The following is a 16,327-nucleotide window of genomic DNA, read 5'->3' on the forward strand; positions in this document are numbered from 1 at the left end:
ATATGGAATGAGGTTTCTTTACTCGTGAAATGTGCAGAAAAGTGAAAATTAAGCTCAAATGGCGCCTAAAAGTATGCTTATGCACAATAATATTGCAAACAACAATCACTACTTTTTGAAAAACATTTTCTATCTCAATAACCTGATCTAGAATGAGGTCTCTTTACTCTATAAATGCTCTGAAAAGTGAAAATAAGCTCATATGGCGCCTAAAAGTATGCTTATGCACAATAATATTGCAAAGACTTCTTGAAAAATTTTTGATAGATTTCATTATCAATATCTTGATCCCGAATGAGGTTTTTTTACTTGAAAAAATATCAAAAAATGTAAGTGAAACTCCCATGACGCCTAAAAGTATGCTTATGCCGAAGACAACGGTAAATTTTTATGGGATTTCGATATTTGCATGTATTTATAAATTGCTGCCTCTTTATTTCTCTCATATCCTTTGAAACACAGTCATGCTTGATGAGGTTTTTACCGCAAAAAGTTTCAAAAAATTAAAATTTTGCTACGATGGCCCCTAAAGGTATGCTTATAAACCAATTCCAACTATTTCTCCTATATACTTTGAAGCATTCGAAGTCTTTAGAAACATTAAAATTGACGAAATTTTTAATCCAAACTATGGCGTTGGAAATATCTACTTTATGGCTCCTAAAAGTATGCTTCGAACCGTAAACGGTTAATTATGCTTCTTTTTAAGTATAAATCCTCTGACTATACATTTTAACCTTTCTATATTTGAATTAAATGTTCCAACCTTTTCGGCATCACATTAGTTTTGTTAGACTTCATGAATAATTTTTCAATTTTCCAATGAAACTTTGCCAAGCTTACTCTGCAATATCGTTTAAAAATTAATCAACTTATTTATTTAACTAAATGCTGTAATTGTAATAGTTTTACTAAATATTTTCTAACTTATGTACGTATGTAAACATAAATTCCAAGTGACCTGAGTAATGTGCTAATAATAAGGTGGCTTTAGCGCGAGCTTAGCATGGATACTTAAGCTGTAAGTCTGAATTTAAAATAAGTATACTAAAAGATAGCTTAACTTATATACACATATATTAGATCGTAACAAGAAAACATAAATTAACCAAGTTTCATAATCATAAAGCTCTAATAAGCTTTCATTTCCATTCATATTTAACTTTTTTGCGGGAGCTTTTACTCTAAATAAACGAGCTTTCACTGTAAAAACTTAATTTAATTCTGATCAGTAAGACACTAAAGCTCTGATGGTTAATAAGGTTTCATTTAAGTTCAAAATCTAACTGTTTTGCGGGAGCTTTCACTGTAACTAAACGAGCTTTCATTGTAAAAACTTAATTTTTTCTGATCAGTAAGACACTAAAGCTCTGATGGTTAATAAGCTTTCATTTAAATTCAAAATTTAACTTTTTTGCGGGAGCTTTCACTGTAACTAAACGAGCTTTCATTTCAAAAACTTAATTTTTTCTGATCAGTAAGAAATTAAAGCTTTGATGGTTAATAAGCTTTCATTTAAATTCAAAATTTAACTTTTTTGCGGGAGCTTTCACTGTAAATAAACGAGCTTTCATTGTAAACACTTTAGCTATCAACGCAAATATAAGTGGTTGCAATCTATTGTAGATGTACACATGTTTCATAAATTTTAATTAGTCTTATAAAGCACAAACGAAATATTTCGAACGATGAAAGCTCTGTTGGTTTTGAAAGCTTTCAATGTGGATGAAAAACTTAACTTCTCTACTAAAGTTAGAGCTTTTTTCGATGAAATGAGCTTACATCGCAACTAACACAACTTTTACTTATATTTGCATGTAGTTTTATGTTTCAGTTAAATGAAGTATACGAATACATACACTATACACAGATCAATAAAATATAACACTAAAAATAGTAGGTTTCATGTTTCAACTTCAATTCCTGAACTAAATATAATCTAATATCTGGAAGTAGATTTACACATATTTTTTATTGCCAACTACTTAACACATATACATACATATATTATATATATATTTATAAAGAGGTATTTATGTGCGTGAAAATCACTTGCTTAAAACATTTCAAGAATCACTTTTATATATATGGATTATGAAAGTATGAGCATATGTTTGTATGTGACTATTGGAGTTTATTAAAAACTAAGGTTGTAGTTATAATTGTTATTAGTGTAGTATAGTTTTAAAAAGTGTGGCCTAAAAAGTCTGCAAAATACAGTGATGTGCTAAAGAATAGGAACAGGAAAAATATAAAAAAATTACATATTAATGCTTTGTTAATTTGTTTCGTATAAAGATGTGGAAAAAATTCAGAATATTTCAATATATTTTTTTTAAATAAGTATTTGGTTATAAAAACTTTTTTTATAAATGTAATTTTTTTTTGTAAATATTCAATAATAAAAATAAAGAAACTAAAATCGTAAAAAACTTCAAACTAAATTACGCTTCTATTGCAATGCCCGCCACTGTACTCTATGTAATTAAGAACGCAATGAAAACAAATACCATAATATGTTGTGTTTTTATAGATATAAAAAATGTATGAATTATTAAATTTTTTTTTAAGATTTTTTTTTGAGAATTAAATATTGAATATTCTTTTTAATAAAAAATAAATTTAAACCACAAACACATATTATTTACTTGTACTAAAAAGTAAAAAAAAAAACTTTAAAATCAAGCCCAAGAGATTTTATACATTTGTGTTCTGTTTCAATACCCGCCACTGTACATTGTGTAATTATAGTGGCTATAAAAATTAATACTATATTAATTTGTCTTCTATTAAACAAAAATTCATAGAAACGTTAAACACATATTTAAATTTTTTTTAAATAATTTTTTTATAATTTTTTTTTTATAATTTTTGCTTTTAAAAAAATAAAAAAAAATTTTTTTAACTCAAAATAAATTTTAAATCCAACCGCAAATTCTTTGTTTGCCTGAAAAGTGGAAAAAAGCTTTGAAAAATAAATTCGAATGATTTTATATATGCCAGTTTTACTTCAATGCACATCACTGTACACGGTGTAATTAGAAGAGCTATGAAAATAAATACCGTATTAATTTATCTTCTATAAAAAAATACTGAAATGAACTAAATATTTTTTCATAATTTTTTATAATTGTATTTTATAATTTTTTTTAATCATTTTTTTAATATTTTTTTTAAATTTTTTTTGTTTAATATAATTTTAAAACTCAAGCAAAAATTATTTCCAGAGTCTCTATTAATACCTGTTCTATTTCAATGCTCATCACTGTACACGGTGTAATTAGTTGAGCTATGAAACTAAATATTAACTATATAAAACAATTATACGAACGAACTAAATACTTTATAAATACTTTTTAAAATAGTTTTTCATAATTTTTTTTTAATTGTATTTTATAATTTTTTTAAATATTTTTTTAATTTTTTATAATTTAAAAACTCAAGAAAAAATTGTTTAATCGCCTTAAATAATTTCGAGAGCTTTTCTCTATACCAGTTCTATTTCTACGCCCAATCACTGTACATTGTATAATTAGAAGAGCTATGAAACTAAATACTGTATTAATTTATTTTCTATATAAAAAAATTATGGAAACGAACTAAATATTTTTTAAATATTTTTTTTCAAGTTTTTTCAAAAAAAAAATTTTTCTTATTATTATTTTTTAACTTAATATAATTTTAAAACTAAAGCAAAAATTAATTAATCGCCTTAAATTATTTCGAGCGCTTTTTTAATACCTGTTCTATTTCAATGCCCATCACTGTACTTTGATTATTAATTATGTAGTATTTATACATAAATATTCAATTCAAATTATTTGAACATATAAACTGTTATTTTATATGTGCACTAAATGCACCGTTGCATATATAAGTCGACATAAATACCTAAATGAGTTATTAGATTGAGTAAGATCACATTTGTTTGCATTGAGATTTGTGTGAGAGCAACTTAACTGTTGTATTTTTGATTTAAATAATTCCATTGGTTCACATAGAAGGTAAATGAGTTGCTGCTTTTATATAAATTACTTATATAAATATTTTATATATAATAATATGAGTTGTGTGTCTAAGGTTCAACGGCTAATTGAAAAAATTATTATTTTCATAAATAGTTCATGTATGCTGTAGTCTACAGGTATGTATGTATGTAAGTGTGTATGTATGTGCGTGTATGTAAAAACGATTGATTGATTAATTTTTCTGCGATTTCTTGTAATTTTTAGCTTTTTTATAATTTATTATTATTATTTTGTCATTTATTATTTCATTTATTTGCTTGTTATTGTTGTTGCTTATTTCTGCGTTAATGTGTGTAATGCGTGTTTGGCGCTTTCCGGTACATACTTGGGTTGGCTATGCAAATGTCGCACTGTGTATTTGCTGCCTACTACGCGCTATCAACAGCTCTATTAACCTACGAATGTTTGTGTGAAATTATTTTTTAGTTTCTTTTTGGGTTAGGTTTAGCGCCAAGTCGGGGTTTTTACTCAATTTTGTTTAATTTATTTAATTTTTTGTTGGTTTCATTTAATTGTTGCTTACTTCTTGCTTTAACTATTACTTAAACGCTATTGAATTGCATTCTGGTATTTTTATATTCTCATTATTAATGCTTACAATTATGCTCACACGTTGCATGTGTGTGTGTCATGTCTGTCTGCATGCATGTGTGTGAGTTTTGTTTGTATGTGTGTGTGCGTGTGTTTTCATTTTCTGTCACCTGCCTGCTTTCGCCATGTCGCTTTAACTACTATTGTTTATTACTTATTCTTCTTCACCTGCCTCTTCTTCTTCTTAATTAATTTACTACAATTTACTAAAATTGTTTCACTATACTTTACTTAAACGTATGCTTTAGCTTATTTATGCACTTTCTTTTTCTACTTTCTTTATTTTTTTAATTTCCTTTAACCTTTTTATGTCTTTTAATCAGTATTTCTACACACACACACATTCCTTGTTATTACACATTTCCTTTTGTTAGCTGATTCTTTAGTTTTTTTTTTGAATTTTTTTTCTTGTAAATGCGTTTGTGTGTGCGTGTGAGTGAGTTCCGTTTTAATGCTTAAACTGCTCATTTTGGTTTTTGTTGTTTCTTTAAATTTAATTAATTGCATTTCTATATTCTATCCTCTTCATCCTCCTCCTCGACTTCTTCGCCATTTTCTTCGACCTCCTCCTTGTAGCCGGGATGTTCGGATATGGCGTAATAGTTACCATTGTAGATGACGCCCAGCTCGCGCAGCGCATCACCACGTATTGTCGCCTTTATCGTCCAATTATAGCAATCGTCCGATTCCGATTCGCGATCCAGCCGCTCAACGTCGAGTATTTTCGAGTTGAGTCGCTCCAATATGATGCCGATATCTTTGATGCTGAGATGTCGCTTCTGATCGACAGACAGCTGATCGATGAGCAGCAGGAATTTCTCAGTCGTCGTCTTATCATCCTCCATGACGGTGTTTTCTGTTTCGCTCTCGGAGCTATCACGCTCCGGCGCTATATCCAGAAAGCGTACATGGCCTTTGACGCCCGATGAGCGTCGTTGCATGCTGCCGCCCATCATAGGATCCACAACCGATGACATAGATAGCGTCGCTTGTTGTTGCTGCGGCTGGGGACTTGTGGTGCCGTCCTGTATGGGCGATGTGGCCACACTTTTGTGCACCGCAATTTTGCGTCCCTCCTCGTGCAGCGCACAACAATGAAAATCGCATTCCGTGGTGCTGGGACTGCCCGCCCGACTGGGCGTATGCGCATGATGCGCACATTCCGGTGTATGCACATGCACCGCCCCCACGGCGCTATCAAATGAACTGCCCTGTTTAGATAGGCGTCTACTGGTGCCGGGTATTACAACGCCGGGTGGCAGCACCACACCGCCCGGATGGTATATGCTAGCCGGTCCCTCATCGCTGATGACGGTTATTTGTGGGCTGGCATAGCGTTGCTGTGACGATTGTGACGACACCGATTTGGTATCGAGCGAACTTTGCGCCGATAAACCTTTCTTCGATGGTGAATATTTGTCCGATGACATGAGTCCGTTACTGCCGCTGACACCACTACCGCTCGGTCCCATGCCACCAACGCCGCCGACACCGCCTCCACCGCCACCTCCGCCGCCGCCTCCTCCTCCTCCGCTGCCTCCACCTCCCTGACGCTGGTCCCAATGCAGGACCACCGTGACACGACCCTTATTATCCATAATCTTCCAAGATGGCGTCTCATCGTGTAAATCGAGCGCATGAATCGTCTCACAGACGATCTTCGGTATAGCTGATATCGCTGCAACACCGTTAATATAATGTTTACTTTTGGGTTATTTTTTATTTTGGTGAATTCAATGACCTACCAGCTTTTATAACATCAACACCAGTTGGATACCAGCGTTCGCCCTGCCTTAACAATAGTAGCACCGTGTTGTTCGTCAATGTACGAAAATATTCGCCATCCTCAATTTGGGTCCCATCGCACTCCAGAACAAGACGCACCGGTTCTGAGGCAGGAACCCCTAATTTATCTTTTCCTGTTAACAATCGTAAATGTTATTATTGTTTGTAAGATTTTTTTAACGAAAACCAGACTTACCTCTGACTAATAGTTCCTCGAATGTTCCAACAACTACGCCTTTGCGCACATTTCGCCAACTATCCCAAATTTTAAGGGGTCTCTTGCCACGAGACTCCTGTAAATAGAGAAATAACGAATTAGTTATAAATATTTGTACCGAAAGCGAATTTGATGTGAAAGTGATTTAGCTTAATGAAACTTGTCTTTCAAAGTTCTCGCCTATGCGGAGGTAATATCAAGCCCCCTAATGTATTTTTCAGCTATTTAAGGGGAGTTAAAAATATGAGTTATACAAACTTATAAGAGAACTAATATCATGCCATCGTAAGACGCAAAAATAAGAGCTTTTATTAGTAAATACTTTCGAGTATAGGCTGTTAAGGTATTACTGTACGGAATTTCTTTCGTCAACCCACTCTAATTCGTCCAGACGAAACAAAAATCTAAATGCCTAAAGCACGAGGCTGTCATCAGGATAGATCAGGATATCAGAACAGACCACCCCCAACATGCAGTGAAGAGAATATAGGAGCCGTAGCTGAGACTGTACACAAAGACTGTGGAGAATCGATTGGGCGCCATTCGCAGTAACTCGGACTAACGTATAGGACAACTTAACGCATTTTTCGTCGCGATGTTAAATTAAAAGCGTACAAAGTACAGCTTGCTCAAGAACTGAACCCACTCGACCTTCCCAAGCGACATCGCTTCGCTTTAATTCCAAGAAGGTCCGACGTTTTCGAGCCTAATTTTGAAGCAAGCTGCCATTTCATCAAAAAAAAAAAACAGTTTGGTGTGGTTTATGGACCGATAGAATCATTGGTCTATATTTCTTCAGAAATGATGGCGCTGAGAACGTAACCATCAATGGCGACCGTTATCGCGCTATGATAATCGACTATTTGATGCCTGAAATTGAAGCACGTGATCCAGCGATATTTGGTTTCAACAAGATGGCCCCACTTCCCACACACCGCATCAGTCAGTGGATTTTTTGAGAGAACACTTCAGTGAGCAGATAATTTCAGGTTTTTGGCCAATCGATTGGCCACGGAGATCGTGTGATGTCGCAGCGTTAGACTTATTGCTGTGAGGATATGTAAAGTGTAATGTCTATGCCGACAATCCCGTTTCGATTCAGATCTTAGAGCAACACGCGGGTCATTCGCCAGCTACCAATGCTCGAAAGAGTTATTGAAAACTGGACTCAACGGATAGATCATCTGAGACCTAACCGCGGCCAACATTTGAAAGAGATTATCTAAAAAAAATGCCAGAGAATGTTCTTTCGAATGGTAATAAACATTCCCCATTAAATTTGAAATTTCTGTGTTTTTTTTCTTTAAAAAAGATTCTAGATTATAGTTTTAAAGCAGTTGCGAAGTGCCGTTATATTTTCTAAAGATTTACTAAAGTATAGCCATACTCTTCAAAGTGGACTACTGCGCAAATTTGATTCGCGAAGAATTCCACACAAGTGCTCAAGTACATTACACCGCTAAACGCCACAAATTGTGCCTTATCTGCATCCAACTACAAATACCCGTACCGTTATAGCAAATACAACAATTCACGGCGAGTGGTTTGTACATAGTTAATATTTGCAGATTTTGTGATTAGAGCAATGCAAGTGTCCAATGCAGGCGGACTGCAAGCGAAGGCGCCACAGTTAAAGGATAATTAAAGGATTGCATATACTTTGCGGCACAACACACACACAGTCACACCTACACACAAAGAAACGCCTTTGCAGTGTGGCAAGTATGAGCGGGTACAAATGTGTATATGTATATATAATATTACACACATATGTACATATATATGTATACGAGTATATACCATAATCACATCTAACAAGATAAACACGTTGCACTGAAGTTGCTACAAAGGCGCTGCCCGAACAATGGACGCTGAAAATTGCCAGATTAGTGTGTGTTTGACAGCGTTGAAATTGCAAAAAGCATACGCGCCCACACACTTACATATGTCTGTATGTATGTATGTAAATACTGCGCCAGCACATAGCAAGAAGTAAAAGGATTTGAATTAAATTCCTTGCTGGGAAATGTCTATAAGGAAATACTTGCGATTCAAAAGTATTTCTAGACTGCATAGTATGCATGTGGGCACATATGTATGTGTGTGTGTGTGCGAGAATATATTTTGGTAGATTTTAATCAAACAAATTCGCAACATTGATGTTGCAGCGCCGCAGCGCGAGCGCGGCTAGCGCGGGTGCATTGAAGCAGTAAAGTGAAGCATTTTGTGGCAGTAACAACAATAAACACATGTGTACATATTTAAAAGAAAAAAAACAAGAAAGAGCGTTAATTTCGGTTGCACCAAAGCTAGAATACCCTGCACAAATATAAAAGTTTTCTCCATACAAGAAGTTGATTTTGGTGGTACAGTTTGTAGGGCAGTTATATGCTATAGTGGTCCGATTTGAGCAATTTGTTCGGAGATTGTAGAATTACCTTGTGCAATAATTCATGCCGAATTTTGTATTGATATCTCGTCAAATAAAAAAGTTTTTCATACAAGAACTTGGTTTTGAGCTACCAGTTTGTATGGCAGCTATATGCTATAGTGGTCCGATTCGAACAATTTGTTCAGGGATTGTAGCATTACCTTGTACAATAATTCATGCTGAAGTTTGTATTGATATCTCGTCAAATAAAAAAGTTTTTCATACAAGAACTTGGTTTTGAGCTACCAGTTTGTATGGCAGCTATATGCTATAGTGGTCCGATTCGAACAATTTGTTCAGGGATTGTAGCATTACCTTGTACAATAATTCATGCTGAATTTTGTATTGATATCTCGTCAAATAAAAAAGTTTTTCATACAAGAACTTGGTTTTGAGCTACCAGTTTGTATGGCAGCTATATGCTATAGTGGTCCGATTCAAACAATTTGTTCAGGGATTGTAGCATTATCTTGTACAATAATTCATGCTGAATTTTGTATTGATATCTCGTCAAATAAAAAAGTTTTTCATACAAGAACTTGGTTTTGAGATACCAGTTTGTATGGCAGCTATATGCTATAGTGGTCCGATTCGAACAATTTGTTCGCGGATTGTAGAATTACTTTGTGCAATAATTCATGCTGAATTTTGTGTATATATTTTGTCAAATAAAAGAGTTTTTCATACAAGAACTTCTCTGCGATCGTTCAGTTTGTATGGTAGCTACAAGCTATAGTGGTTGGCTATCGTCGGTTCTGATAAATTAGCAGTTTCTGGGAAAGAAAATGATGTGTGCAAACTTTCAGATCGATATCTTAAAAGCTTATATAGTTTTTAGAGGGCCCCATCGTTCCCTTTGAGAGTTACAAATTTCGTGAAAAATTTAATGTACGCTGTGCAAGGTATAAAAATACATAAACTAACACAAATGAAATAGAATCAATGTGAAACTCAACTGAACTGAGATTACTTTTGCGCACACATACATATGCATATATATATATTTTTATATATAATATGTGTGTATGTGACTTACACTATATACTTATAAATTTGTATATATATGTTTATACATAAATATGTACATAAGGCGTTCCGAGCTTATACATACACATATAGATATGTATGTATATAAACATAGGTATATAGGCGCACACGTACATATAAACAAACGGTCGCTTGTATGTTGCAGCGCATTGCAAGGACATCGAGTGAGAGTCCTAGTGACCCAGTAAGCAGCCGTCGCAGCAGCACTGCCACCAACAACAATTTGCTACGCGAAGACCATGACAAAATGGACAACAACAACAACTGCTTACATACATTCGAAAACACACACATACATGCGCGCACACACACACACACACATCCAGCAAGTAACAACAATGTCGCAATAGAAAAATCAACAGTCCATTCCATTTCATTCCACTTCATTCCGTCGAATTTAACTGAATTCAGTTTGCCTTACCCCAACAGCATCTTGAAATATCCGCCCAATCCTCCACCTATCACCCCCTACGCTTCCTCCACACACACACACCTTCCGCTAAATGCCGAACGTTTTGGTAAGTTCGTTTGTGCTTTCGTGCCAAGCAGCGAATGTGGCTGCTACAAATTGCGTTGGTCATGTACGTTGCTATAACAGCAGCAGCAACAACAACAACAACAGCAGTAAGGTAACATCTGTGCTACAACAACAAAACGCTGCGGTCGCAACTGACGCATCCTGCATCCGCCCAGTTCGGTTCAGTTCCGCACACAGTTCAGTTCAGTTGAGTTGCGTTCGGTTCGTTGCAGCCAACATTCTGCCACTTGCAGCATTCAAATGGCGACATCGATCAAATCTTACGTTTGCGCACACTTTCATACTCGTACTTGGCTTTCGCTACATTTTCCTTTTGCAATATAATTTCCTTTACTCAACATCCGCACCCAATTTGAGGAACGATTCACACGCCCTCTGCCATTCATTCTCATTCGCGCATAAATATTACTCACACACATATACAAATATATACTTATATATAAACATTTTATATAAAGTTAAGTATATACATATATACATACATATGTGTAATATATATAATTGTTTCTATGTGTGTATGTGTTCATGTATACGACAACGTGTAATTGCCCGTTTTCACTTTTGTCATCAGCTGTGTTCTGCCACGGCATGCCGCCGCTCTTGCATCGCCTACTAAGTTGAAAGAGTTGCTTTGGTTGCCTTTAGTTTTGCTTTTGCAGGGATTGTGCATCGAATACAAGGCTCTGCGTGAGGTCAAATAGCTTAAAGGCTTCAATTAACCAACTTTCAATTTATTTATCAATATTATTGATGTGATTTTCAGCAGAACACACTACCTGTGATATAAAGCATATTCTGGTTATAATACGGTTATTTTTTAGGTTATTAAACACTAAACGATACAACTTTAATTTTATCTAGAACGAATTTTTAAAAGTTATTCTTCGAGTAAATCGAACTGTTGTTAGTCATTCCCAACATTTTGTGAGCCGAGCTGTGGACCTGGTACACAATTTTTTAAGCTAACTGTTTGGGTGTGCTTTTCGTGTCATACTTACGAGTATATAATCACACACTGAGTTTTTACATTTTCGGCGGAAGTACCGGTACAGGATTAAAAGATCAAGTGAAAGGTACCTCATTATTTTTCCTTTGAATTGTAGTTTTGATTTAACATCATTAGAAAGATCCGACTTAAGTCAAATATGTATAGTTTTGTTCTAAAACTTCATGTCTTATTGAAGGTAATTCTATAACCTTCGTCACAGAAACCCTCGTGCTTTGAACAGTAACTTTTCGCAAGCTTCTCTGGAGAAAATTTTTTACTATCAAAATCATTCGTCAAAGACAGGAATATGTACTATATTACGACTATAAGGTGAATGTATAAGAACCTGTTAATCAAGCTCCAGGTGCTACTGTCGAGTCACTATCCATGTGATGGCAAATAAAACTTCATTCATTGCAAACCTTTCCTGTACATCGATCTCATCTATCTGTTGCGCCGCCTTACCGTGGTTTTGCCATGACCCTTTTCGTTTAACGTTGTCACAAATGATATTCGGAAATGGATCGATTTTGTGGCGATTCGCTAAACTACCATTTTAACTGCTTAGAAAACGCAGTCAGACTTACATCTCGAGAACTAATTTAGGTTTCAAAGAAGAGTAATCAAAATGTGTCGATAAAAATAAAAAAGCCAGGAGCGTACACAAAGGCGGGCCTTTGAGGTTCAAACATTGAAAACACTGACTGTTTTTATCTTTCTAGTCCCTTTTTTAACATGATCCAACATTTGTACAGAAAATACCTCCTGCGTACGCCGGGATATTAGAATCTGTATGAAAATGGTTTTCGAATTAATTTTAGGGTTAAGGACATTCTACAAATGATCAGCTTGATGAGACGAGTTGAAGTCCGAGTGACGGTCTGTCTGTCCGTGTAAGAAATAACTGGTGTTAATATTGAGATATAACTTGGCACACATATTTCTTGGCAGAAAAGTAATGCGGAGTTCGTAGATGGGCGTAATCTAGTTGAAATTACATATCTCGGAACATGCTCGACCGATATCAAGCAAATTTGATTCGTGACATTCTTCTCACATTCCTGTGTTCCATAAATAAAATAAGGTCCCTACTACCCCCAACTCATATACACCACATTTGTATGGTATAATAATGAAGAACTCTTTACGAACGACTATAAATGATCACAAAAGAGAAAACTTCAACGATTCAAACAACCCAGTTCAAAGTTTGTTCCATCATATAGATTTCAAATATTCCTATAAGTTATTTCATTAAAAAATCCCTTGCCACTTGGGGCGACGAATAATTATTTGTATCATTAAAAAATCGCATGAGATTTTGTGATATGAAAAAAATGCAAAATAACGTAACATCACTTTTCATAAATTGGCAGGCGAACCTCTTCAACCTCTTACATTGAAACAAAATTTGAGTTTTGGTTATAAAATCGTTATATCTGACAGTGCATTTGCAGTTTCGAACACTGCTAAGCAAACATTGAGTTGACATTAATGTAACTTTAACATAACATTACTCGTATCTGTTAAGCTTTCTGTAAACAGATATTTCTTAGCAATCAGTCTTGAAATTACTTAATTGACAATTTTAAGAAAATTAAAGGTTGTAAAACAAAAATTTCAGTAATTTTATGAAGTTGAGTTCAAAAAGCAATAACAACAATAAATGAACTATGTGGTGCTCTAGTATTATAAATGTAGTAGTACTCTGTTAGTAATTACCCCGGCAGTGTTACTGGTAGCTGATGTTGGGCCGGTGGTAATTGCAGCACCTTGACTGGCCGCCGCCGCTGCCGCAGCCGCCACCTGTCGTATGCTGAGGCAGTTGCATAGGGGTTTTGTGACGCCCAATGTGCACAAGGCATTGGACCACATAGTTTCACTTTTGCTAGCCACGTTTAAGCGATTAATACACAGCTGCTTAGCCAGGTAGATACTTTTTTATTGAATTTAGTTGTTTTTTTTGTTAATTAAATTTAATTTTTTCTAATATTTTTTTATGGTTTTATAAACTATTTGTATTTATATATATATTATACTAATAGCTACGTTTAGGTAGTTAACAATCTGAAGTAGTTGAGTTTAGCGCGCGCTCCGTTCTGTATACTTAATTTGTTTTTTTTTTTTTTAATTATGATTTTTTTTATTTTAAGCTTTTTGTTTCCTTTTTAGTTATTTTTTAAATATTTTTCTTTGCTTCTTCGCCTAAATTCTGGTTATTTTATTGTTTTGTTGTTTAATTTAGCGTTTTTTTTCGTTAAAATCATGCCATTTATTTAATTTCTTTGAGTTTCGTTTAAAAATATATTGATTTTTGTGTATATAAATATTTTTTTTTATACGCGTTATTTATATTAATAGTGATGAACCCGCTTGTGCGAACAACTTATGTTAGATTTTGAATGTTATTTGGTATTTATTATATTTTATTTATTTTTAATTTCTTTTTCCATTAAAAACAAACTTGATTGCCTTCAAATTTATTATTCTTATTAGTAAATATTTTAATATATTTAATTTTTTTTTGAATTTCAACTAATTTATTCTGCCTTTGCATACAAAAAGGAAGCAACCTGAAATTCTTCGAATCACAAAATTCAGTTCTCTTAGATTTTATTTGATTTAAAAACCACACTTAATTAAGTCTTTGTTGTTGTTAGAAAAATGTTAACATTAGTTATACAAATAACCAGTAACGAAAAAAGCGTTTATCAAAAAAGATCGTCGTTACAAAATGCTTGTATTACAAAAGTTCTCAATATTCCGTTGTTGTTGTTGTTGTTAAAAAAGTTGTTGTTTAAACAAATATTATCATTTCACACGAAGTTAGGCATAAATAACTACGGAAGAGTTGTTTTGATTTTATTTTTCTTCTTAATTTTTATGAAAGTTTTTGTTTTTGCTAATTTTCTTCTTCTCTGCAGTAAATAATCGTAGGCCGTTCTTGTGCGCCGTAAATGCTTGTATATTTATTTTGATTTAAATGCAGTTAAAATGCAACTGTAAGCAAATAAAAATATTTGTTTTTTCATCTATCGGGGTACCATGTCGAATTAGTGTATATTTCCGAATGTTAAAAGTACTCAATTTTGAATTTTCTATACTAAAACATTTCGCTACACGGTATCACTAGGTTATTAAATCTTAAATCCTATACTTGAGTTAGCGAGGGATTGAGTAAAGATCGATTTGTTTCGTTAAAATCGTCCATCTCGAGATCCAGCATTCATTATTGGATAATATTCGACCAAATAGCCCATGTCCCGCACGCAGTGAAGAAAATATAGCAGCCGAAGCTGAGAGTGTGCGCGGAGACGAGGAGAGTCGATTCGACGCCGTTCGCAGCAACTCGGACTGACGTAAGGAACGACTTGCCGCATTTCACGTTGAAATCATAAATTCAAAGCGTACAAAATACAGCCTATACTGAAACCGTTCCACATTCTGAAGCGATATCGTTTTGCTCTATGTGCTCTTGAAAAGTTCTAAGAAGATCCGACATTTTCGAGGCAAATTTTGTTCAACGATGACTCCTATTACTCAATGGCTCAATGGGTATGAATACAAGCAAAATTGTCATATTTGGGACAAAAAGCAGCCCAAAGCCATTCAAGAGCTAGCACTTCATCCAGAGAAAATGACAGTTTGGTCTGGTATGTGGGCTGATGGAATCATCGGTCCAGATTTCTTCAAAATTGATGCCGGTGAGAACGTAACCGTCAATATTTGATGCCTGAAATTGAAACTTGTGTTCTCGCGACATTTGGTTTCATCAAGACGGCGTCATTTCCCACATATCGCTTCAACCAATGGATTTATTGAGGGACCCTTCGGAGAGCAGATAATTTCTGGTTTTGGGCCAGTTAATTGGATCAACTCTACGGCTTAACGTAACCTAACTGGTTCTCAACAGTCAATTTTCGTTTACTTTACGTGGGATCTCATTTGTATTAAATTTCGAAAGAGATGGCAACTCTAGAAATTTTTGATCCAAAAGTTGACCACGTGATATTACTGATGTCAATGTTAATATTTTTTTAATGTCCAACTCAAGTAGAGGATTTTACAAGTATTTGAATATTAATTGAAAAATAAATGAAACAAAAAATATTTTCGCACCACAAATTCGTTAGTTGTTCAATAGCAACAATTTACTCGTAGTACATTAAATATTACTTAGTTTTTGAGCTTAATTGTTAAACCACAATATATTTTATTAATATTTTTATTATTTCTGCAGGCAAGTTTGCAAGCCTTTATTAGATTTATGCACTTTTATTTTTTCTTATTTTTTTTGCGTGAAACCACATAAATTCTTGGTACAATACTGTACTGCTATTTTATTTCACATTCACACACACACAGGAAGTTACATACGAAGTATGGCGCACCGTTATTTTGCATTTAGAGACCGTTACGCTTGCTATGTGGATTTTATACGTGCAAATTTATTTTTTCACAAATTATATAATTTCACAAAACTTTTCTAATTATTTTATTTCATGTACATATGTATGGTATGTAGTTGTTTTCGTAGATGGAAACTTTAATTTCACTTTTTTAATTTTTAAATTTTTAGTGCTAACGTTTGCTGATTTTTATAACTTTTTTAAATTATTTTTTTTTAATATCCTTTTTTAAATATTTTATATTTATTTTAATATTTTTTTTTTAATTTTTCGTTTTTAATTATTTTTAATTT

At 33.9% G+C, this 16,327-nt stretch overlaps 1 protein-coding gene across 3 annotated transcripts in view; it reads right to left on the reverse strand.

Moving 5' to 3' along the window:
- Positions 1-3,668: 3,668 nt before the first annotated feature.
- The window catches only part of LOC105227776 (uncharacterized), a 33,926-nt gene continuing 21,267 nt past the window's right edge, over positions 3,669-16,327 (reverse strand). For 2 of the 3 annotated variants that reach the window (XM_029550880.2, XM_011207286.4), the window contains exons 3-5: positions 6,601-6,697; positions 6,365-6,538; positions 3,670-6,297 (exon numbers count right to left, since the gene is read on the reverse strand). In XM_029550880.2, the coding sequence (XP_029406740.2) occupies positions 5,129-6,297; positions 6,365-6,538; positions 6,601-6,697 (1,440 nt within the window). In that variant the 3' untranslated portion in view covers positions 3,670-5,128. Of the gene's footprint in view, positions 6,298-6,364; positions 6,539-6,600; positions 6,698-13,347; positions 14,117-16,327 lie in introns of those variants that run through there. The other variant, XM_019990864.3, reaches the window with a different exon arrangement.

This window comes from Bactrocera dorsalis, chromosome 3, assembly GCF_023373825.1.
Source record: "Bactrocera dorsalis isolate Fly_Bdor chromosome 3, ASM2337382v1, whole genome shotgun sequence".
NCBI lineage: Eukaryota > Metazoa > Arthropoda > Insecta > Diptera > Tephritidae > Bactrocera > Bactrocera dorsalis.